The sequence below is a fragment of the Aspergillus campestris genome, assembly GCF_002847485.1.
Source record: "Aspergillus campestris IBT 28561 chromosome Unknown P168scaffold_12, whole genome shotgun sequence".
NCBI lineage: Eukaryota > Fungi > Ascomycota > Eurotiomycetes > Eurotiales > Aspergillaceae > Aspergillus > Aspergillus campestris.
This window is the reverse complement of record NW_020194347.1, coordinates 308,790-326,494: the sequence shown is the minus strand read 5'-3', so window position 1 is coordinate 326,494 and position 17,705 is coordinate 308,790. Positions and strand designations below refer to the sequence as shown.

General features: G+C 51.6%; 8 protein-coding genes and 1 non-coding gene across 9 annotated transcripts; 5 read left to right on the top strand and 4 right to left on the bottom strand.

The window, feature by feature from the left end:
* Window positions 1-451: 451 nt before the first annotated feature.
* Window positions 452-3,538, bottom strand: P168DRAFT_58834 (uncharacterized protein). Its single transcript, XM_024842030.1, has 5 exons — window positions 2,495-3,538; window positions 1,193-2,441; window positions 852-1,135; window positions 709-804; window positions 452-659 (listed from the first exon to the last, which is right to left on the bottom strand). The coding sequence occupies exons 1-5, from the start codon at window positions 3,041-3,043 to the stop codon at window positions 573-575; spliced, it is 2,265 nt and encodes a 754-aa protein (XP_024689691.1). The 5' UTR covers window positions 3,044-3,538; the 3' UTR covers window positions 452-572.
* On the top strand, window positions 3,248-4,465 carry P168DRAFT_58824 (O-methyltransferase). Its single transcript, XM_024842029.1, has 2 exons — window positions 3,248-3,537; window positions 3,600-4,465. Exons 1-2 carry the CDS (start codon window positions 3,452-3,454, stop codon window positions 4,318-4,320), a joined length of 807 nt encoding a protein of 268 aa, XP_024689690.1. The 5' UTR covers window positions 3,248-3,451; the 3' UTR covers window positions 4,321-4,465.
* A 682-nt stretch (window positions 4,466-5,147) lies between these two features.
* P168DRAFT_329833 (uncharacterized protein) lies at window positions 5,148-5,549 on the top strand (the record flags this gene model as incomplete). Its single annotated transcript, XM_024841516.1, has 3 exons — window positions 5,148-5,309; window positions 5,372-5,479; window positions 5,532-5,549. The coding sequence occupies 3 exons, from the start codon at window positions 5,148-5,150 to the stop codon at window positions 5,547-5,549; spliced, it is 288 nt and encodes a 95-aa protein (XP_024689689.1).
* Window positions 5,550-5,851: 302 nt separating this feature from the next.
* P168DRAFT_292973 (GFA family protein) lies at window positions 5,852-7,064 on the top strand. Its single transcript, XM_024837713.1, has one exon. It carries the CDS (start codon window positions 5,907-5,909, stop codon window positions 6,945-6,947), a length of 1,041 nt encoding a protein of 346 aa, XP_024689688.1. The 5' UTR covers window positions 5,852-5,906; the 3' UTR covers window positions 6,948-7,064.
* Window positions 7,065-7,265: 201 nt separating this feature from the next.
* P168DRAFT_210272 (putative allergen Asp F4-like) lies at window positions 7,266-7,925 on the bottom strand (the record flags this gene model as incomplete). Its single annotated transcript, XM_024833051.1, has 1 exon — window positions 7,266-7,925. A coding segment is annotated over one exon (660 nt), but the record flags the coding sequence as incomplete, so codon positions are not given.
* A 1,392-nt stretch (window positions 7,926-9,317) lies between these two features.
* On the bottom strand, window positions 9,318-11,899 carry P168DRAFT_306990 (putative C6 transcription factor; the record flags this gene model as incomplete). The annotated part of the gene is made up of 8 exons (XM_024839071.1): window positions 9,318-9,892; window positions 9,953-10,136; window positions 10,190-10,365; window positions 10,428-10,701; window positions 10,751-11,295; window positions 11,345-11,479; window positions 11,530-11,807; window positions 11,862-11,899. 8 exons carry the CDS (start codon window positions 11,897-11,899, stop codon window positions 9,399-9,401), a joined length of 2,124 nt encoding a protein of 707 aa, XP_024689686.1. The 3' UTR covers window positions 9,318-9,398.
* Window positions 11,900-12,754: 855 nt separating this feature from the next.
* Window positions 12,755-14,230, top strand: P168DRAFT_329830 (glycoside hydrolase family 76 protein; the record flags this gene model as incomplete). The annotated part of the gene is made up of 3 exons (XM_024841515.1): window positions 12,755-12,848; window positions 12,899-13,602; window positions 13,658-14,230. The coding sequence occupies 3 exons, from the start codon at window positions 12,755-12,757 to the stop codon at window positions 14,228-14,230; spliced, it is 1,371 nt and encodes a 456-aa protein (XP_024689685.1).
* Window positions 14,231-14,718: 488 nt separating this feature from the next.
* On the top strand, window positions 14,719-16,835 carry P168DRAFT_306988 (copper amine oxidase; the record flags this gene model as incomplete). The annotated part of the gene is made up of 3 exons (XM_024839070.1): window positions 14,719-15,024; window positions 15,074-16,565; window positions 16,624-16,835. 3 exons carry the CDS (start codon window positions 14,719-14,721, stop codon window positions 16,833-16,835), a joined length of 2,010 nt encoding a protein of 669 aa, XP_024689684.1.
* A 208-nt stretch (window positions 16,836-17,043) lies between these two features.
* P168DRAFT_t147 lies at window positions 17,044-17,124 on the bottom strand. The gene has a single exon. It is a non-coding gene; the product is annotated as a tRNA-Ser (tRNA).
* Window positions 17,125-17,705: the final 581 nt, after the last annotated feature.

Sequence of the window (17,705 nt, the reverse complement as noted above, 5' to 3'; positions counted from 1 at the left end):
GACAGGCTTTTATGAAACTGATTTCTCAGCGAGATTATATCGCAGATCCTGTGATTATGTATAACTTCTATCATTATCGACTTTATGTTGCTCATGTGAAAGGAAAATCGGGATAACCGATTGAGTATTAGGCCGATGACGGATTTAGTCCACTATGTAGAAGGCATTCTCCCACGATTTCCAATGCAGACCCCGCGAAAGTAGCTCATTTGTGCTGTTTATCGCGAAATGCGCACTGGCAAATAGATCGACTAGTTCTAGCTCTCCGTGGAATATCCAAAGCCTGTAAAGCTGTGGCGTGCTATTACTTGGATTGTTCTCGTTTAGCATGCACGACCCATCAATCCTAGGGGCAGCGAAAGATGCGGAGAATTGATTCCAGATCGCAGGTCTTGTTCAGTCCACCAGAAGCAAGATAATTGACGAAATTTGCTTTTCGCATGATGTTATCGTCTGAGGGAATGGTATCTTAGTAAAACTAAGTTTCCGACGAGTCCCAAGCATTGATTTCCCTGATCGATTGTGGAACACACAGTATATCCATCTTTGACACATGTCATCGTTTGCTTGAATCACTCAACTCCCCATAGATTGTCAAATGTCCATGCGGCGGGATCACCAAAGAAATATTGACTAAACGGTGCATCTGATGGGTCCAACTGTTGGGCGTCAATATGGATAATCCAAGAAAAGATGCAGATCACTTACCTCTTGTGACTGTGAGAATAGACTGTCAATATAGGACATCTCTGTGGGGTTTGCAATAACACCAGGTAGGTCTAGTGGAGTACCCAGCGTGTTTGACTTTGAAACGTTAACAAAGATATTGCACCTTTTGAAGTGGACCTTACCTGCTGGAAATGAAAAGGGCAAGTACTTTCCTTTGCCCGAGAAAACGGTTCTTGGCTTGCAAGTACACGATAGTACTGTTTCACTACTTGATTTGTCGCCTCTTGTTTAAGACTCGCTGCTCGTTCGGTCTGGACAAGAGATCGAAGGAACGATGACGCAGCGGAGATATACCACTGAAAGGTAAATCCCGTGCCTATGTACGCGATACTGTCTTCAAGCATAGACAGGGCTTTTTGGATGAATTGCATGACTGTGTCATGGCTTACCGAGAAGTAGAGATCTACTATACTTTTGTCAGATACTTGAGTTGCAAGGACGAAGGACATCTGGAGGGACATACCTTGAATTTGCGATGAAATATAAGCGTGATGTGCTAGATTCAGGGCAGCCCGGAAGTAATCGTGTCTGAGCAGCAGAAGAATGGGACTTTTGTCTTTAAGAAGGGTCCAATGCTGCTCAATCAAACTGGCAGCTGCATTGAAACAAACCATTCGTGACACTGTATATCGTGAATTGCTTTCAGCCTGTCTCGCAAACGGGGCGTGCAGCAATATCAGAAACTGTCGAAGTTGGAGGTCTAAAACGGTCCTCGCTAGTCCGGCCAGTTTCCGGGCGGATGGACCGTTGCTGGTTTCGGTTTGTCGAGGGAGTTTATTGAGTTCTGCCAGGACCATCTCTTCGTACCTCGTCACTTCCTCGTATGACAGGTTCACATCCAAATCATTCATGCGCGAGTTCAGACAGACTCGCAAGTCAAAGCTTTGCCGAGCCAAGCATAGAAAAGAAGTGGATGTATACTCCCCGGATGGTCGTGGTACAGGTGCCCGCTCGAAATCAGGCATCAGATCTTCATCGTCGACATCAAGCGGCGGCGCACAGTCCATGCGAATGGCGGCTAAAGCTGAAGGCATGCCTCGATCAATGGACGCCTGTAGCTCCAATTCAGTCATTGTGGCCCACAATCGCCGCCTCATTTCTTGGTCAAAGGGCGATAAGACCTTATGCCTAGGATCACGATGGAAACCCGCTGCCATACCGTCTCTCACGAGGTCACCGGCAACCGACCACATCTGTTTCTTCTTGTAGCGATTCATTTGCTTTGACACTACTAGCAGACACCGGATCTGCCAAATTGCCAAGTATATATTCTTTCTGCTTTGATGGCGTAGCCATCTCTCTGCCGTTTCAATCCATAGCGTACCACGCTCCCGGCCGAGACTGGCACTGCCAATGTAAATTCGACCAGTTTCAAGTACCGCGCTGACGGTCGCCATCATCAGTAGGACAAGGATTATCAATGCAGGTTTCGCGTCTCTCGGGTCATTCCTCAGTCGGTCGTATTCCGCTTGAAACGTCGGCCTGTGCACTATTCTGTAAACGGATTCAAACGTGCTGAAATAGAGCTCAATAGCCTCATCCATAAACTGTTGGTCCGGCAGTACAAGGTGCAGCTCCGCATCCTTGACGGGCAAAATATTACGTTTTTCATGCTTCCACCCCACATCCAACTCCTTCAGCTCTTTTTGGACACTAGCAAGAGAATTGTGATGCTTGATACTCTCCCGCATGTAAGACCGGAGCTCAGGAAACTGCAATCCCATTAGCGTCATCAGCAACGCGAGGGGGTACTTCCTGCTCTTACATGCCCGATTAAACTCGTCGGATTGGTACTCCCATAGTACTGTGTTGTATAATTCTTTCCCCGAAAAATGACCGCCTCGGTCGATTTAGGCTCTTCGGGGTTGCTTAACTCCGTCAGGTCGGCCTTGATGGCCGGTCGCGCTGAACCCGCAACAGCCCCAGTGACATGAGCGTCCGGAAGCCCCCATGCAATATTGTTACGCGCAGTACTTGGTGCTGGTAAAGGCAATATATGCTTGTTTGCGACGGCTGATAGGAGTGGAGCGGAGGAAGACGGGGTGTCACCACGAATCGGAGACGGAGGTTCCACCCGCGGTTCTTCACTTATCCCCGACCTTGAACCATCCTTTCTGCTTGTATTTGGAGGCCTCTCTCCATATGTACATGAGTCACCGCGTCCAGCATTCCGACACCGACTACAAGCCGGACGCTCTCGGTCGCAACTAAGCTTTCGTTGTCGACAGAGCGTGCAAGAGAGGGGTTTTCGCTTGCGACGGGCTATCCAGGCTGAATGCTGTGCAGTGGGAGTAGTCGGCTGATGATCGTCCATGTTCGGAGGTAGTATTCCCGGGAATGTCGCTGCAAGGAGCTCGCAAGGAGAAGATCTGATAAGAACGAGGCCCAAAATTGATAGTTGAGAAGGAGAAAGAGATGGTGAAGTCCGAGACTGAACCCCTCTCGGAGTTGTGGTCGGAGAAGGCACGTGCACTTCGGCGATAAGGCTTCATTGGATCCGATCTTATCAATCTGCCAGAGACTATTCCCGGTGAATGATAAACACTTCTGGCTTTCAGGATCCATCCGCGTCATCAGATCCTTGTCCAGACCATCCCTGCGCTGTGGAATGGCCGAACAACACTTCCTTCCAAGTTGTGCCTTTCGAAACAACCATGCCCACCCTAGTCTGTCGGAGATAGCGCTCAGATGCAGCAGCCATGCATAAGCAGCATGACCGAGCATGTCCGAACGACTCGGACATCACTATCAACGTCATCACCAGACCGACTCTATAAGAACCCCTCGAATGACGTGTCTTGGTAAAATGTATCCCATCTCCTCAAAACTTCTTCACAAACAAAGTTCAGCCAATTAAAAGTGGTCACCAGTCTTCCCTCCACAATGTCCGACAAAACCGTCCTCGATTTCGCCACGGAAGTCGATTCCTACGCGGAACCCCACCTCCTGCCCAATGCTCAGGATCTCAAAGATACCCTCGACACTAGCAACAGTCACGCAATACCGCAGATAGCCGTCTCCCCAGCTCAGGGCAAGTTCCTCTCACTGCTGACGCGGCTATCGGGGACCCGCAACGTGCTCGAGATCGGCACCCTGGGCGGCTACTCGACTATTTGCTTTGCGAAGGCCCTCAGACAACGAGGACAGGGGGGCAAAGTCACCAGTATTGAGATTCTCAAGGACAGGCAGGAGCTGGCTGTGCAGAACCTCCGCAACGCCGGGATCAGTGTCCCCGATGAGGCGGAAGTGTTGCTCGGGTCTGCTCTGGACGTGCTGCCGCAGCTCGAGGCAGAGATAGAGCAGGGACAACGACCCAGGTTTGACTTCGTGCTTATTGATGCCGACTGGGAGAACCACTGGCCGTACTTTGACTATGGGGTTCGGCTGTCTAACGGTGCGGGGAGTGTGGTCTATGTGGATAATGCCGTGGGAGCCATGAGGAGGTTTGGGATTGTGGGTCCAGGAACGGATAAGAAAGAGGTTGTTTCGTTGGTGGACAAGGTTGGCGCAGACAGTCGGGTCGATGCGGCATTGATGCAGACTGTGGGGGCGAAGGGGCACGATGGATTTTTGATGGCGATGGTGTTGTAGCTTGGTTTTGACTGATGTTATGGAGGTACATTCGGTGACCGATTTGTATTGATATGACCTTCCAATGTTTATTGATGAAGCACTGTTTGGCTACTTTGGATAGGCCAAATAATTATGTTTATTTTTTTTATTAATTCAAAGTAACTATGTGCTTGAGAAGAATGAGTACCTGTATTGCGCCCATCAGAACAGCATGATTGCACCCATATAGACAACGTGGACTCCATGAATCACGGACCTTAACTCAGCCATCATCTGTCAGCCCAAAAGTATCCTCCCAATGAATAAAACTAGATTTCACCCAGTCAAAGAATATCCCTTCAAGGCCACGGAACAAAGGCCCGTCGTATACAAACTACTAATTCCAGTTTTGATGAGGAACTAGCACATTCAAGCTTCGGTGATTGGAAGGGTTTAAAAGGGCTTGTGCAAGCCACAGCAAAGCACCCAATCAGAAACCCCCAGCATCATCATCTGCTGGTTGTGACCTGTATGGCGCTTGGGATACGAACAGATGTGCTACGAGGCACGCATCAAGTGGATAGTCTGGTATATATTGTGGACAGCATGCATCCATACCCAGGCCTTGTGGCGGCCGAGTTGATGGCTCGAGAACATGAGGTGTCTGAACTCGTGGGCTTTCTCTTTGTTTCTTTCCAGTGCTGAAAGCATCCAAGAGCCGCATCGTGGAGCACCTCTCTCGTAGAACATTCAGCCGAAGGATATAAATACCCCATTCATCAAGCTCGATCTGCTCCAATGTTCAGTTCAGCCCACATCGCACCTGTAGCATCGTCGGAGCTCGAAAAATACCCACCATAACCACAATGAAGATCGCCACCCTCACCGTGCTTGCAGCGGCTGCTATGGCAGCCGCTCTTCCCTCGCAGAAACGTGATTCAGGCGAGTGCCTAGAGATTTCGAAGCGACTTGACCAGTTCATCCACTCCACCAGCGATTTATCGCAAGGCCAGGGCGGAGCATCCGCGGTATGACAGCAATGGATGGGAACCCGGGCATCACTTCATACACTTTCTAACAGGATATGCAGGATGTGACTCGGATGATCCTGCGGGACCTCCAAGAAGCCGCTGCCCGAGTTCATTCAGATTGTGCCAAGCTCGCGGAAATTGATAGGGATGCCGCTGAAACATTGCAAGTATAGCACTATTGAGATCAGTGTGGGAAGGTACTGACAATTTGATGTGTAGTCGACAGTCGGAGAGTGAGAGTTCTCGGGCAATGGATGAAGTGAAGAAGTCTGGATAGGATGATGGATAGTCGCGAAAGGACTGTCCACGTTGGGGCTTTACTCCCACGGTAGTAGCATGAAGTTGAGAAGTGCTGTGTCAATACTGCAACTGCAGATTTTATATAATAATATCAAGACCGCGGGGTTACTCGTCGGTCATAAATGAATACGAGAAAACCCCTCTTTTAGACGTCTTATATCACCTGATTCCACGCCCTTTCATTGACTTCAATCAATGAATATATCTGAAGTCAAATAAATCTCTTCTTGCCTCGCCCATCCCATCATCTGTTTCTACTCAAGACCAGGTAAACATCAACAATCAAAACCCAGCATGGCGTCACCCACCGAAACCAAAACCCTCACAGCTGCCTGCCACTGTCGCAATGTCCACTTCACCATCACGATACCCAGGGCCAACTTACCCCTGGACATCCATCTATGCCACTGCAGCCTATGCCGCTATACCCACGGTACCTTCTGCACCTTCCATGCCAATCTTCCCGAGGGTGTGGAGCCCGAGTTCATCGCGCCGTCCAGCATGAGCAATCTCACTCCCTACACCCACCCCCAGGGCCATTCAATTGGGTATTTTTGCTCAACATGCGGCTGTAACATCGGCGATCGGGACTCGGTCTGGGTCATTTCCTCCGCTATATTCGATGCCAATCGTGACGACGCAGTCTGGAAGATAAACGAACACATCTTCGCCTCGTCTGCCCCTTCGGGCGACCTTGCTAGATTGCTCCCGCGTGTTGGGGGCCATCAGCTCCATGTCTCCCATGACCCAGATAGTATCCCGTCAAAGGAGCAAGTGAGCGCAAGCGACGCTGAGAATGATGTCCTGCGCGCAGAATGCCACTGCGGCGGTGTCTCCTTCGACATCGCTCGCCCAAGCAAAGAGTTCACTGAAGATCCCGCAAACAGCGACTGGGTTCCGCCGGGAGAGGAGCAGAAGTGGCGTGCCGTGATCGAAGTATGCGACGACTGTCGGCTCGTCAACGGGGCCAATCTCGCAGGGTGGGTTTTTGTACCTACTGATCACATGTCCCCTCGTCCGGGGGATGATCTGGTCCTCGGGACATCAAAGACCTATCAGTCTAGCGAGGGGGTGCTCCGGTCTTTTTGTGGTCGATGCGGCGCGACGGTGTTTTATGGTTGCGTTGATCGGCCGCATATCTTGGATGTGTCTGTTGGGATTCTGCGCGCGCCGGAGGGTGTCATGGCGACGACATGGGCTTTTTGGATAATGGCGAATATTGGGCGGGAAGATGGGCGGCGTTATGATGCTGAGTTTACGAAGGCGTTGATTGAGGGGGTGGATCATTGGGTGGGGAAGAACGGCCAGACGACAGTGGACAAGGTTGAGAACTGATGAAGCGATATATTGGCTTGATAGCATCGTTGTCGTTCCATTTGTGCTATTATTGATGAGTCGCAATGCCATGCTCATAGCCTACTAGTGGAAATTCCAGATAGACAAATTAAGCTATCAGGATCCCCCAGTCCCTCAAGCATCTGGCCGTTCTCAGAGGTAATCAGCGACTTCAGAATTTTAGTCTCCATAGTCACTGGAAAGAGCTATATGCTGCACGGCAAAAGCCATAGCATCCTACAATTCACAATGACACAACAAACCCTACACTCAAGAAGAAGAAAGATAATAAAGCATAAAGGGATATCAAAAACATACTCAACCCCTATAATCAACAAGCACCTCCAACCTAACTGCCCCCCCAGGCCCATTCCCCCCAATCCCATCCACCTTCTTCTCCCCCCTCGTATAAGCATTCACCACCTCCCTCGCCCCCTCAGTAACATAACTACACCTCTTCCCAGCATGATCACAGATCCTCATCCCCTGAACCACCTGCCCCGCCTCCTGCGCCTGAATCGCACTAACATCCCACCCGCTCCACCCCCCGTTCTCCGCGTTTCCGAAATCGAACTCGCCCCAGGTGCAGCTATACCCGCCGAATTTGTCTTTCGGCAGCTCGGTGCCCTCTGCAGCGCCCCATGCCCCTTGGCTGTTCTCGTCGAACGCAACGTATGCGGACTCGTGTGCCTCCAGTGTGAAATTTAGAGCTGAGTGTCCGTACCATCCGTCTAGTTGGCCTGAGGGGCCGACTTTGTTCCAGAAGATTACTGTCCATGGCTTGGGGCTGTCGCTGCCGCGTGACATTTTGAGTACGTATTTGTAGTTCGAGGCTGATGTGCTCGGGATCCTGATTATGTTGCTGCCCCATGGGTCACCGATGTTGCCGCGGTAGGTTACGCGGCTCCCGCTTGTGTCGATTGTGCGGGCGCCGAAGCCGGCGGTGGTGAAGTTGTCGTTTGGGGGGATTTGCGTCCAGTCTGGTGCTGGGTTGGGGGCCTGGTCTGGCTTGGTGTTGGTATCCGGGTGCTCGGGCTGAGTGGTTGTTGTTGTTGTTGCTGCTGGAGCCGGCACGGTGGTTGTCGGGATGGATGTTGTCGGCTCTGCAGGCGGATCCCCGAATATGGTCGTGTAGACAGTGACGGTTTTGACGTCGGTCACGACGCCAATCTGCTCGCACGCCTCGAGGTTCCCTACCTCCGAGGCATGGTGGACATGTTTGTGGGTGTTGTGGCGTCGCTCGTGGCCTTGCATGCGTGCCAGCGCTACATTGGCGGCGACGAGGAAAAGGAAGGCCTTCCACTGCATCTTCATTTATTGCTGCTGCTTTGCAGACGGGAAGAAAATGTAAGGTCGCTCGCAATGGCGAGTAGCGAATGGCTGTCGAGTTGGAGTGTCGAGATGGGAAGCGCTTGTTAGGGCAGTATGCATACGTCGTAAAAGACCTTGTGGGTATAACAACGCGCCAATCCACGCGATTTCGAGTGTCCCAAGATGAATCAATTGGCTAGTCAACCGCATGCGCATACCATAGTCATGCTTGCTATAAAATGAAGGATCCTTCCAGTATCGCAGTAGACATCGTAGTGCCGATCCAGCGGGTCAATTGTCAATCGAGCACCATGTGGGAGAAAATCGGGCGAATGGCCACAATAAATACACCATCAGCCTAGCTCCAGAATTTTGATGCCCGTTGTTGACGTTCCTTCGTGTTCGCCAGGTCGGGAATGTATAAAGGCATGCCAAATTCCTCCCAAGTCACCCCTTGTAGGTAACCCATATGGTCTGGGCCTCAAAACGGAGCCCTGGCATTCTAGCGGAGACAATAATCATGGATAGGGGTTTTCTTATTCGTTCATTCCTGATCTATGTTTGGGAATGAGGGATCCGACCAACAAGAGAGGTTTGTTGAACGCGTGGTTGGTCTGGGATAGAAACGTGGTGCCTGCAGGGTGAGGTCGAGGCTTGGCTAGGAATGTCTTCTCCAACACGCAAACAAATGACTTGATCGTGGCAATTATGTCTGGGTCTTGATTCTTCTGTTCAGACTGTGGTATATAAAACCGGAAATCCTACTCATATATCTCTAATGTAGCTTGAATCATCGATAGACACTGCTAAACAGCAGTTTAGTCTAAACTCCAGTACATCAAAGGGGCTAGCCCACTTACAGTCTTAACGAAAGATCCTTCTACCAATTTCAACTGAGAAAAGCTATGCCAGAACGATCTCACCCCGTCCGTGTGATTGTATGCGTGTGACAGTACTTCATCCCACACAATAACGTATCTAGGGATATCGCAAGTTGCAATCCACTTTTCTCTTCCGTTGACCCATCTCACTATAAAACCCAATAACACAAAAGCAACCCAACCCTATCATCCAATGCAAAGTCCAATCAGCAGACAGGATAACCACGTCTATATGATTTTTTTTTTTTCTTGTTGATCCCTACCCATCACTCCACAGCCACAAATCGTTCTGCAGTCCCTCCCTCTCCGCATCCAAAACGAGATTATTCGCGTTAAGCTGATCAGTCACCGAGAACATGTACTCCAGCGATAGCCCATAATCTCGCCAGTCAAAGCTGAGATCATCTTCCTGGTTGATGTCCACAGGTGGGAGAGTCGACGCAGGTAGTACACTGTTCACGGTTGGAACTGCATTGATCCCTGGGGTCTGGGACCTTCCATCATTTCCGGGTCCAACAGGCTGAGTCGACGCCTGCACCAGCGGCTGGATAAGCTCCTCCAGCAACTCGACTTCCGATTTGCGCAACTGGGCTACGCGATTACCACGGGAGATCATATCGTCGAGCAGACTGAAGCCCATCTCTCGATAGTTGAAATCCGGGTCGGGCTGGGTGTCGGGGAGGATTGCTGATATTACCGAGAGTATGAAAAACGAGGAGAAGAGGTTTTCGAGGTCGAATGGGAGGAAGGATTCTGGTGGAGCTGTCAGTTTCTTTTTTTTTTTTTTTTTTTTCTGTTCAGGCGGTTACTAACGGAGAATATTGTGGTCCTGTAGTGCTAACAAGATTCGTAGTGACTTTGTGGCGGAATCGATGCATGCTTCGAGGAGGGTCCGGACGGGTGCTGATAAAGTTCGGAAAGGCTCACCTGCTTCGTAGCAGCTTAGTCGCTCCCAGAGAAGGCTCAGGACGAGTGGTCGGGTTGTTACGATGATACACTATCCTGTTAGATGCATGGTTCTTTTTCTATATGAGAGATCTCGGGGCTAACCAGGTGGCAAGAAATCGTTAAGCGCGTGGTGACTCCGGAAATGGCATCTACGGAGCTGGAGAAGCGGCGAGCAAACACGGCATCAAGCTCGCGGGACAGGTCTGTCATCTCTTGTAGGACCGATCGCAGCTTTCGGAGGAACACGCCGCCTAGCTTTCCATCTGGGCTATAGACCGCTATTGCAACGGAGTCAGCCAGATAATTTCATTATTTTGCCTCAAGGTTGTGGTGAGCATACTTCCAAGCACACGAGTGATCACTTGGGAAATCTTGACATGCAGACTCAAGGCAGCTTCCTTCTGCGTGCATGTCTGAGGATCCCACAAAACGGTGGTGATTTCCGCATCGCTGACCGAGTAAGGCGATCCAATCAACGCTGCAAACTTTCTGTCCAATACATACACGGTCCACCAGATGTTGTTGCACCGGTCCACTAGTTCCTGTCCCAGCTGCTCCACTGGAGGGGCACGGTGTAAACCCTCGACCAGAGCCATGCGCATGGCATGGCCAATCTGAATGGTCAGCTCGGTGATGTCGCGACACAACGGATCAAACACTCACATAGCAGTACGCAGTATCCCGCATATCCACCGAATGGAAATACAGAGCTATCAGAGTCAAAACTTCAATGGCCAAGGTTGGGTTCTGCCACAACCCGGTGATATCCGGTAACAAAGACATGGCTCTCGAGAACAGTTTCGTCCAGGTAGCAGTGCTGGATGCCTTGCGCATGGGCACCAGCAATGCCTCTCCGAAGGCGAGGATGACCAAGAACTGCACGTACCAGAGGCGCGTCTCGTGTACTTTGGCACCGGCATTGTCGTAAAACTCGTGAAGATTCCGCAGGAACTCCTTCTCGTCGAATAACCGGTACAAATAGCCGAAATGGAATTGCACGGTGTTGACTATGTACAGCGCGTGCTCCAGTGACGGTAGTCCGCTGATATCGGGCAATTCCTCCGAGCTCGCCTGTCGCCAGTGTATTTGGTATGCATCGCCGTCGACGGCCAGCGGGATCGGCTCGATCTTGTTGGGGTAGAGTCGGTCCTGGATCACGGAGAGGACGCGGCGACTGTAGGACCAGGTGGAGGTGGGACCGAGAAACACTGGCACGAGTTAACCCCTTGGTCGAAGCACAGAAGACCCATCACCTACACCACGTCTTTCTTCGAGGCTGTTCGTTTTTCAAATAGGACGGGGAGACCAAGGGGTTCGAGGAGAATCGCTCGTCATGCGGGTTGCCCTCGTGGCGGTGTGGGGTCGATTCTCTGTGGTTTTCCGGTGTGCGCACTGGAAGACAATTACTATAGGGAATCGTCGCAATGAAATCATGAGCCTACCCTCTGTGGACGAATCAACCCCATCGTGTTTCGATGTCCTAGTTCTTTTCTTATGTGCTGGAGCTGGAGAGTTCTCCAACTCCTCGACCTTCCGCTTTAGCGATCGAAACAGCCTGTCGGTCAGCAGTCCGCTCCTTGTCAAGAAACCAGTCACCCACTCTTCGGATACCACGATCTTCCGGTCCTCCTCAAAGACACAATCTTGACCACGCTGACGACATTTGTCGCACGGCTGCGTGCCCGAGCACTTAACTTTGCGGGAACGACAGCGTTGGCAACTGCGGGGAATCAATCAGCCAAGTGGGGACGGGAAGAGGGTAGATTAAACGAACGCATTAGACGTGCGCTTCGGGCGTTGCTCATATTCCATTATCTTTATTAGGAAAAATAAGAGAAGATCACAAAGACTACGCGTGTATCTTCAATTGCCATGGTGTGAAAAGGAAGACTACCGGGGAGTAATATTGCCAGGGCTGAGTGGGGATTATGCGTATGTCTTATGGATGCTTGTGCGGATGAGTCAACAGTCTACGTTCCCCACATTCTCCAACGGTGAGATAAGATAGAGATTCTCTTGGTCTATAAAACCCAATCGGGGGGAAGATCAGAATAATCGGATTGTAGGCATGATCATAGCAAAAATCACCCTACTAACCACCTAGAGAAGATTCTGAAATAATCCACTGGATTAGAAAAGCAAAGTACAAGTGCAAGCACAAGATGCTTGGAGGAACAGGCAGTGGTTGGAATTAATGCTTGGTCTTGTATCAATTGAGTACAAACGATGTCCACTATATATAAATCATCTTTTCTAGAATGAGTCTCTTACCCTTACTTATGGTATGTGGTACAGGCTACCTTTTCACAGTACTACAGTATATTTATCATCTTCTACTCAACCTAACAATGAGACTGATATAACTGAGCAGACAACCCCACCCGATTTCGATATCTTAGTATGTAAATGGCTAGTGAATAGACATGAAGTTCGAGTAGGACAAAGTCCTGTCAGCCACCACGGCTCCAGAGTGACGAACACCATTCACTTTGACCTTCTAGTGACTGGTCTTGCAGGTCAGCATATCGCACAAACAGCCTGTCTGGTCAGCCTCTTAATCAGGACTCTGTGTCCCACGTACGCGTGCAGCTTCCAGGTCGTTCTGCAACAACCCACACATTATTATCGATCATACCTACTGGCATACCTGTCTCACAAACCACCGAAATGTGGTCCCCCATCTTACTATGTCTGCCACTATGTCTAGTCGGCTTCTTCTGCCGCTCAGTCCAGGCAATCAAGTTGAATATTGATGACACAGGTCAGTCCCCGACTCATCAGCCACTCCACAACAGAATTTAACCCCCCTAGACAACACCAAACAGGTCGCAAGCAAGTTAGCCTGGGACCTAGTCAGCTTTTACACAGGCAACAACACCGGCGATGTCCCCGGTAATCTCCCCTCCCCGTACTACTGGTGGGAAGCCGGCGCCTTCTTCGGCACGCTGGTCAACTACTGGTCTTACACAGGCGACACCGCCTACAACAACATCATCACCCAAGCCCTACTCCACCAAGCCGGCTCCGAAGGCGATTTCATGCCGACCAATCAAACCCGCACCGAAGGCAACGACGATCAGGCCTTCTGTGCCTTCACGGCGATGCGCGCCGCCGAGAGTAACTTCACCAACCCGCCCGACGATAAGCCGTCATGGCTCGCCATGGTCCAGGCTGTATTCAACCAGCAGGCAGCGCGGTGGAATAACGAGCAATGTGGCGGGGGCCTGAAGTGGCAGATCTATTCGTTTAACGGCGGGTACAACTACCGCAACGCCATCTCCAACGGCTGCTTCTTCAACATGGCGGCGCGTCTGGCGCGATACACCAACAACGAGACCTACGCCGAGTGGGCGGAGAAGGCGTGGGACTGGTCGCGGGGAGTGGGACTTGTCGGGCCAGAATACCATGTGTTTGACGGGACGAGCGATACGAACAACTGCAGCGATCTGAACCACATCGAGTGGACGTACAATAACGGCGTGTTTTTGCACGGGGCGGCGCATATGTGGAACTACGTAAGTGGTGGATGATACTGTTGGAATTTCGACAAGAGTCTACTAATCAGGTCAGACAAACGGAGGCCTCCGGTGGAAGGCACGCATCGAGGGGCTTCTGAAAGGGCAACAGGTCTTCCTCTCCACCAACGACTCCTCCAGGAACGTGCTATACGAGTCCGCCTGCGAGCTAGCCGGCACCTGTCAAACCGACCAATTCTCCTTCAAGGCCTACCTGGCGCGGTGGATGGGAGATACGGCCAAGCTGGCTCCGTTTACGTACGACAGTATTATGACCCGTCTCCGCCCGTCCGCCGAGGCAGCCGCTGCACAATGCGTGGGTGGGAAGACCGGAAGCTACTGCGGTATGCAGTGGACCACGGGCACTTACGACGGCACCACCGGGGTCGGGCAGCAGATGTCCGCTCTAGAGGTGATCCTCGCCAATTTGCTTGAGACGACCCGTGGTCCGCTCACGGGCGAGACGGGAGGTACTAGCAAGGGGAATAGCGGTGCGGGGACGGGAAAGGATGCAGACGCGAAAGGAAAACCGAAAGCCATTACCACTGCCGATCGCGCTGGAGCGGCCATTCTGACGGGACTTTCAGCTCTAGGGATACTGGGAGTCACCTATATTATGATATCTTGAGATACGAATGGATTGACGCAGGCGTAATCCAGACGATGTTTGCTGTAGATTACTAGATAGTGTTTGTCTGTCCATCTGGCATCACGTGTAGACTAGCCACATCCAGTTAGTGCGTTGGCAAACTGTGCATAATGAGTCAGCATCCTTCATCCTTCACGTGATACAGTGGGCGCCACAATTACCGGATCGGGAATCAGATACGCTGGGTGAGGCACGGGACCTCCAGCCAATGGGACTGTGGCAAACCGGACATCCTTGCTTATCGTGGAAGTAAAACCGCCGAGGAACGTTCAGAGTACGGAGAATGACCGTACTTATCGCCAGGATGGAGTAGATGCTGCGTTTACCCCAACATTCCACTGTCGGTCCTCTCCGCACCTCATGTATATAAAGTGGAACCCCCCCTCCCCATCCTTCTTCCAGACAGCTTTCGACTATCGTCTCTATCCTATCAAGAACAGTGATAGATTCAGACAGAATTCGCCAACATGACCACTTTACATCCCTTTGACCCCATCACCCCGGGGGAGATCCAGCTGGCTGCGAAGCTGCTGCAGGCCTCGTTCCCCGGTGTACCTCTACGGTACAAGAAGATTGACACCCAGGAACCCATCAAGAAGGAGGTGGTTCCCTATGTCGAGGCCGAGCGATTGGGCAAGCCGTTGCCACGCAAGCCCACGCGCCTGCTGCAGGTCCTCTTTCACCGCCTCGATACTGGGGCTTTCCATAAGGCTCTCTTGAACGCGGACACTCGGTCGATTGTCTACGCAAAGGAGCTCCCCAAGGGAGTCCAGGTACGTTCCTATTACATTGAGTGACAAGCGTACCACTAACCGATCACAGGGCCCTGCGGATGTCGACGAGATCGTCGAAATTGAACAGCTCTGCTTGAGCCACCCGGCGGTGCAGGCGGAAGTTGCCAAGTTACAGCTTCCCGCTGGCGCCACCATCTGCAACGATCCCTGGATCTATGGCACCGACAACGCAAATGAGACCCGTCGGTTATGGCAGTGCTACATGTACGTCATTGCCACGGACCATCCCCAGAACAACCACTATTCGACACCGTGCAGGTTCTCGCCGGTGTTCGATGGCGTCACCAAGGAGCTCGTCCGCATGGACTACCTTCCTAGCGGGCCGGATGGCACGAGCACCGAGACACAGCCGTGGAAGCCGGTCGAGACGGTCCAGTACGCACATGACTTGCTGGACACGCCGCTGCGAACCGATCTCAAGCCTTATATCGTGCAACAGCCGCAGGGGCCGTCGTTCGATGTCAAGGGGAATGTGGTGCAGTGGCAGAAGTGGCGCTTCCGTGTCGGCTTCAACAGTCGTGAGGGGATGGTCATTCACAATCTGACCTATGACAACCGCAATGTATTCTACCGGCTGTCCGTGTCGGAGATGACCGTGCCGTACGGAGACCCCCGCGCCCCCTTCCACCGCAAGCAAGCCTTCGACGTCGGTGACGTCGGGTTCGGCCTGACAGCCAACCAGCTGGCCTTAGGCTGCGACTGTCTCGGCCACATCAAGTATTTCGATGGATACCGCGCCGACACCCAAGGCAACCCCGTGCTGCTCAAGAACGTCATCTGTCTCCACGAACAGGACAACGGCCTGCAGCACAAGCACACCAACTACCGCTCCGGCGCGGCAACAGTAGTGCGCAACCGCCAACTCGTCGTCCAAATGATCTGCACCGTCTCCAACTACGAGTACATCTTCGCCTTCATCTTCGACCAAGCGGCCAACATCGAGCTAGAGATCCGCGCCACAGGCATCCTCTCCACGGTCCCCTTCGACAACCACAAATTTGGCACAACAGTCCCCTGGGGCACCAACGTCGGGCCCGGCGTCATGGCCCCCAACCACCAACACATGTTCTCTTTCCGCATGGACCCCGCCATCGACGGCCACAACAACACAGTCTACTACGAAGACAGCGTCCCCATGCCCGAGGACGAAAACAACCCCTACCTAGTCGGCTACACCACCGAGCAAACCGTCCTCGGCACAAGCGGCACGGCCAACACCAGCGTCGAACGCCACCGCGTCTTCAAAATCCGCAACGACACCAAGATCAACCCCGTCACCTACAAACCCATCTCCTATAAACTCCAAACCTCCCCCAGCCAAATGCTCCTCGCCAGCCCGCGCTCCTTCGGCCTCAAGCGCGCCCAGTTCGCGACCAAACCCATCTGGGTCACCAAGTACCGCGACGACGAGCTCTTCGCGGCGGGCGAATTCACCAACCAGAGCCAGGAGAGCGAGGGAGTCGAGAAGTGGGCTGCTCGCAACGAGTCTGTCGAAAACGACGACGTTGTCTTATGGCATAGTATGCTTCCCCCTCCCATCTACCCCCGTTTCATACTGAGGTACTAACTAAAATACAGCCTTCGGACTCACCCACAATCCCCGCGTCGAAGACTTCCCCGTTATGCCCATGGAGCGCGTCAGCGTCATGCTGCGACCCGATGGCTTCTTCACCAAGAACCCCGCCCTCGACGTCCCGCAGTCGTCGCAAACATTCAACCAGTCTACGTTGCACCCTGAAGCGGCGGCCTGCTGTGGCCCTCCGGCTGAGATTCAAAAGGGAAAGCTGTAGATATATAGATATATATATATATAGAGCTATGATAATGATGATGAATCTAATATGCTTCAAAAATTGCATGAGCAGTGCTTGCACGACTACCCCATCTGACCTCCCTTTACTACACCCACAACGAAAGAGAGAGGGAAATACTAGACCCACACACACAACCCACCCAAAAAATCAACCCCCGATAAATTAAACAGAGGCAAAAAAGCAACGACAACAGCCAGATTCGAACTGACGACCCCGAAGGGATAAGATTTCTAGTCTTACGGATTAACCACTCTCCCATGTTGCCGGAGATGGAGTTTGCTTCCAGAATTGACTACATCAGCCTGGGCGAAGCTTTCTCGGTAAATCCTGGTTTTACATATTTGAGGCTTGTGTGGGTGGGTCATAACCTAATTGTTACTGATTGTTTGGGTCATTGTACTGCCACAAGCAGACCTGGACCGGGGATAGGGTAACTATGTACGAATGGGATATGGGTTTGGAATTCAGGTAGGTGGTAGTAAGAGCTTGAGTTTCATTGTGTGATGTTGTTGGCAATGCCAATACTGCAATGGGAGACTAATTTGACGGGGTATACTTGGTTGATTCTATGCTATTGTACCGTCCTCTAGGAGTAGGTTTGTTTTGGGATATGATCGCGCTTGTCTGTAGGCAAATGGCACATATTTTTTTTCTTTCTTTTTATTTTTTAAACATCTTTTTGCTTGCTTGCTTCGCTGTGTACTGTTGAGCCCAACTGTTTTGTTACGCGGTTTATGTGGACAGGGCCGCTATATACATTATGCAAGCGGCATACATAACATTGAAAAAAATAATTCCATATTCAATCTACCTGGGCAATAATTCCGCTAGACTTGAAAAACGTGG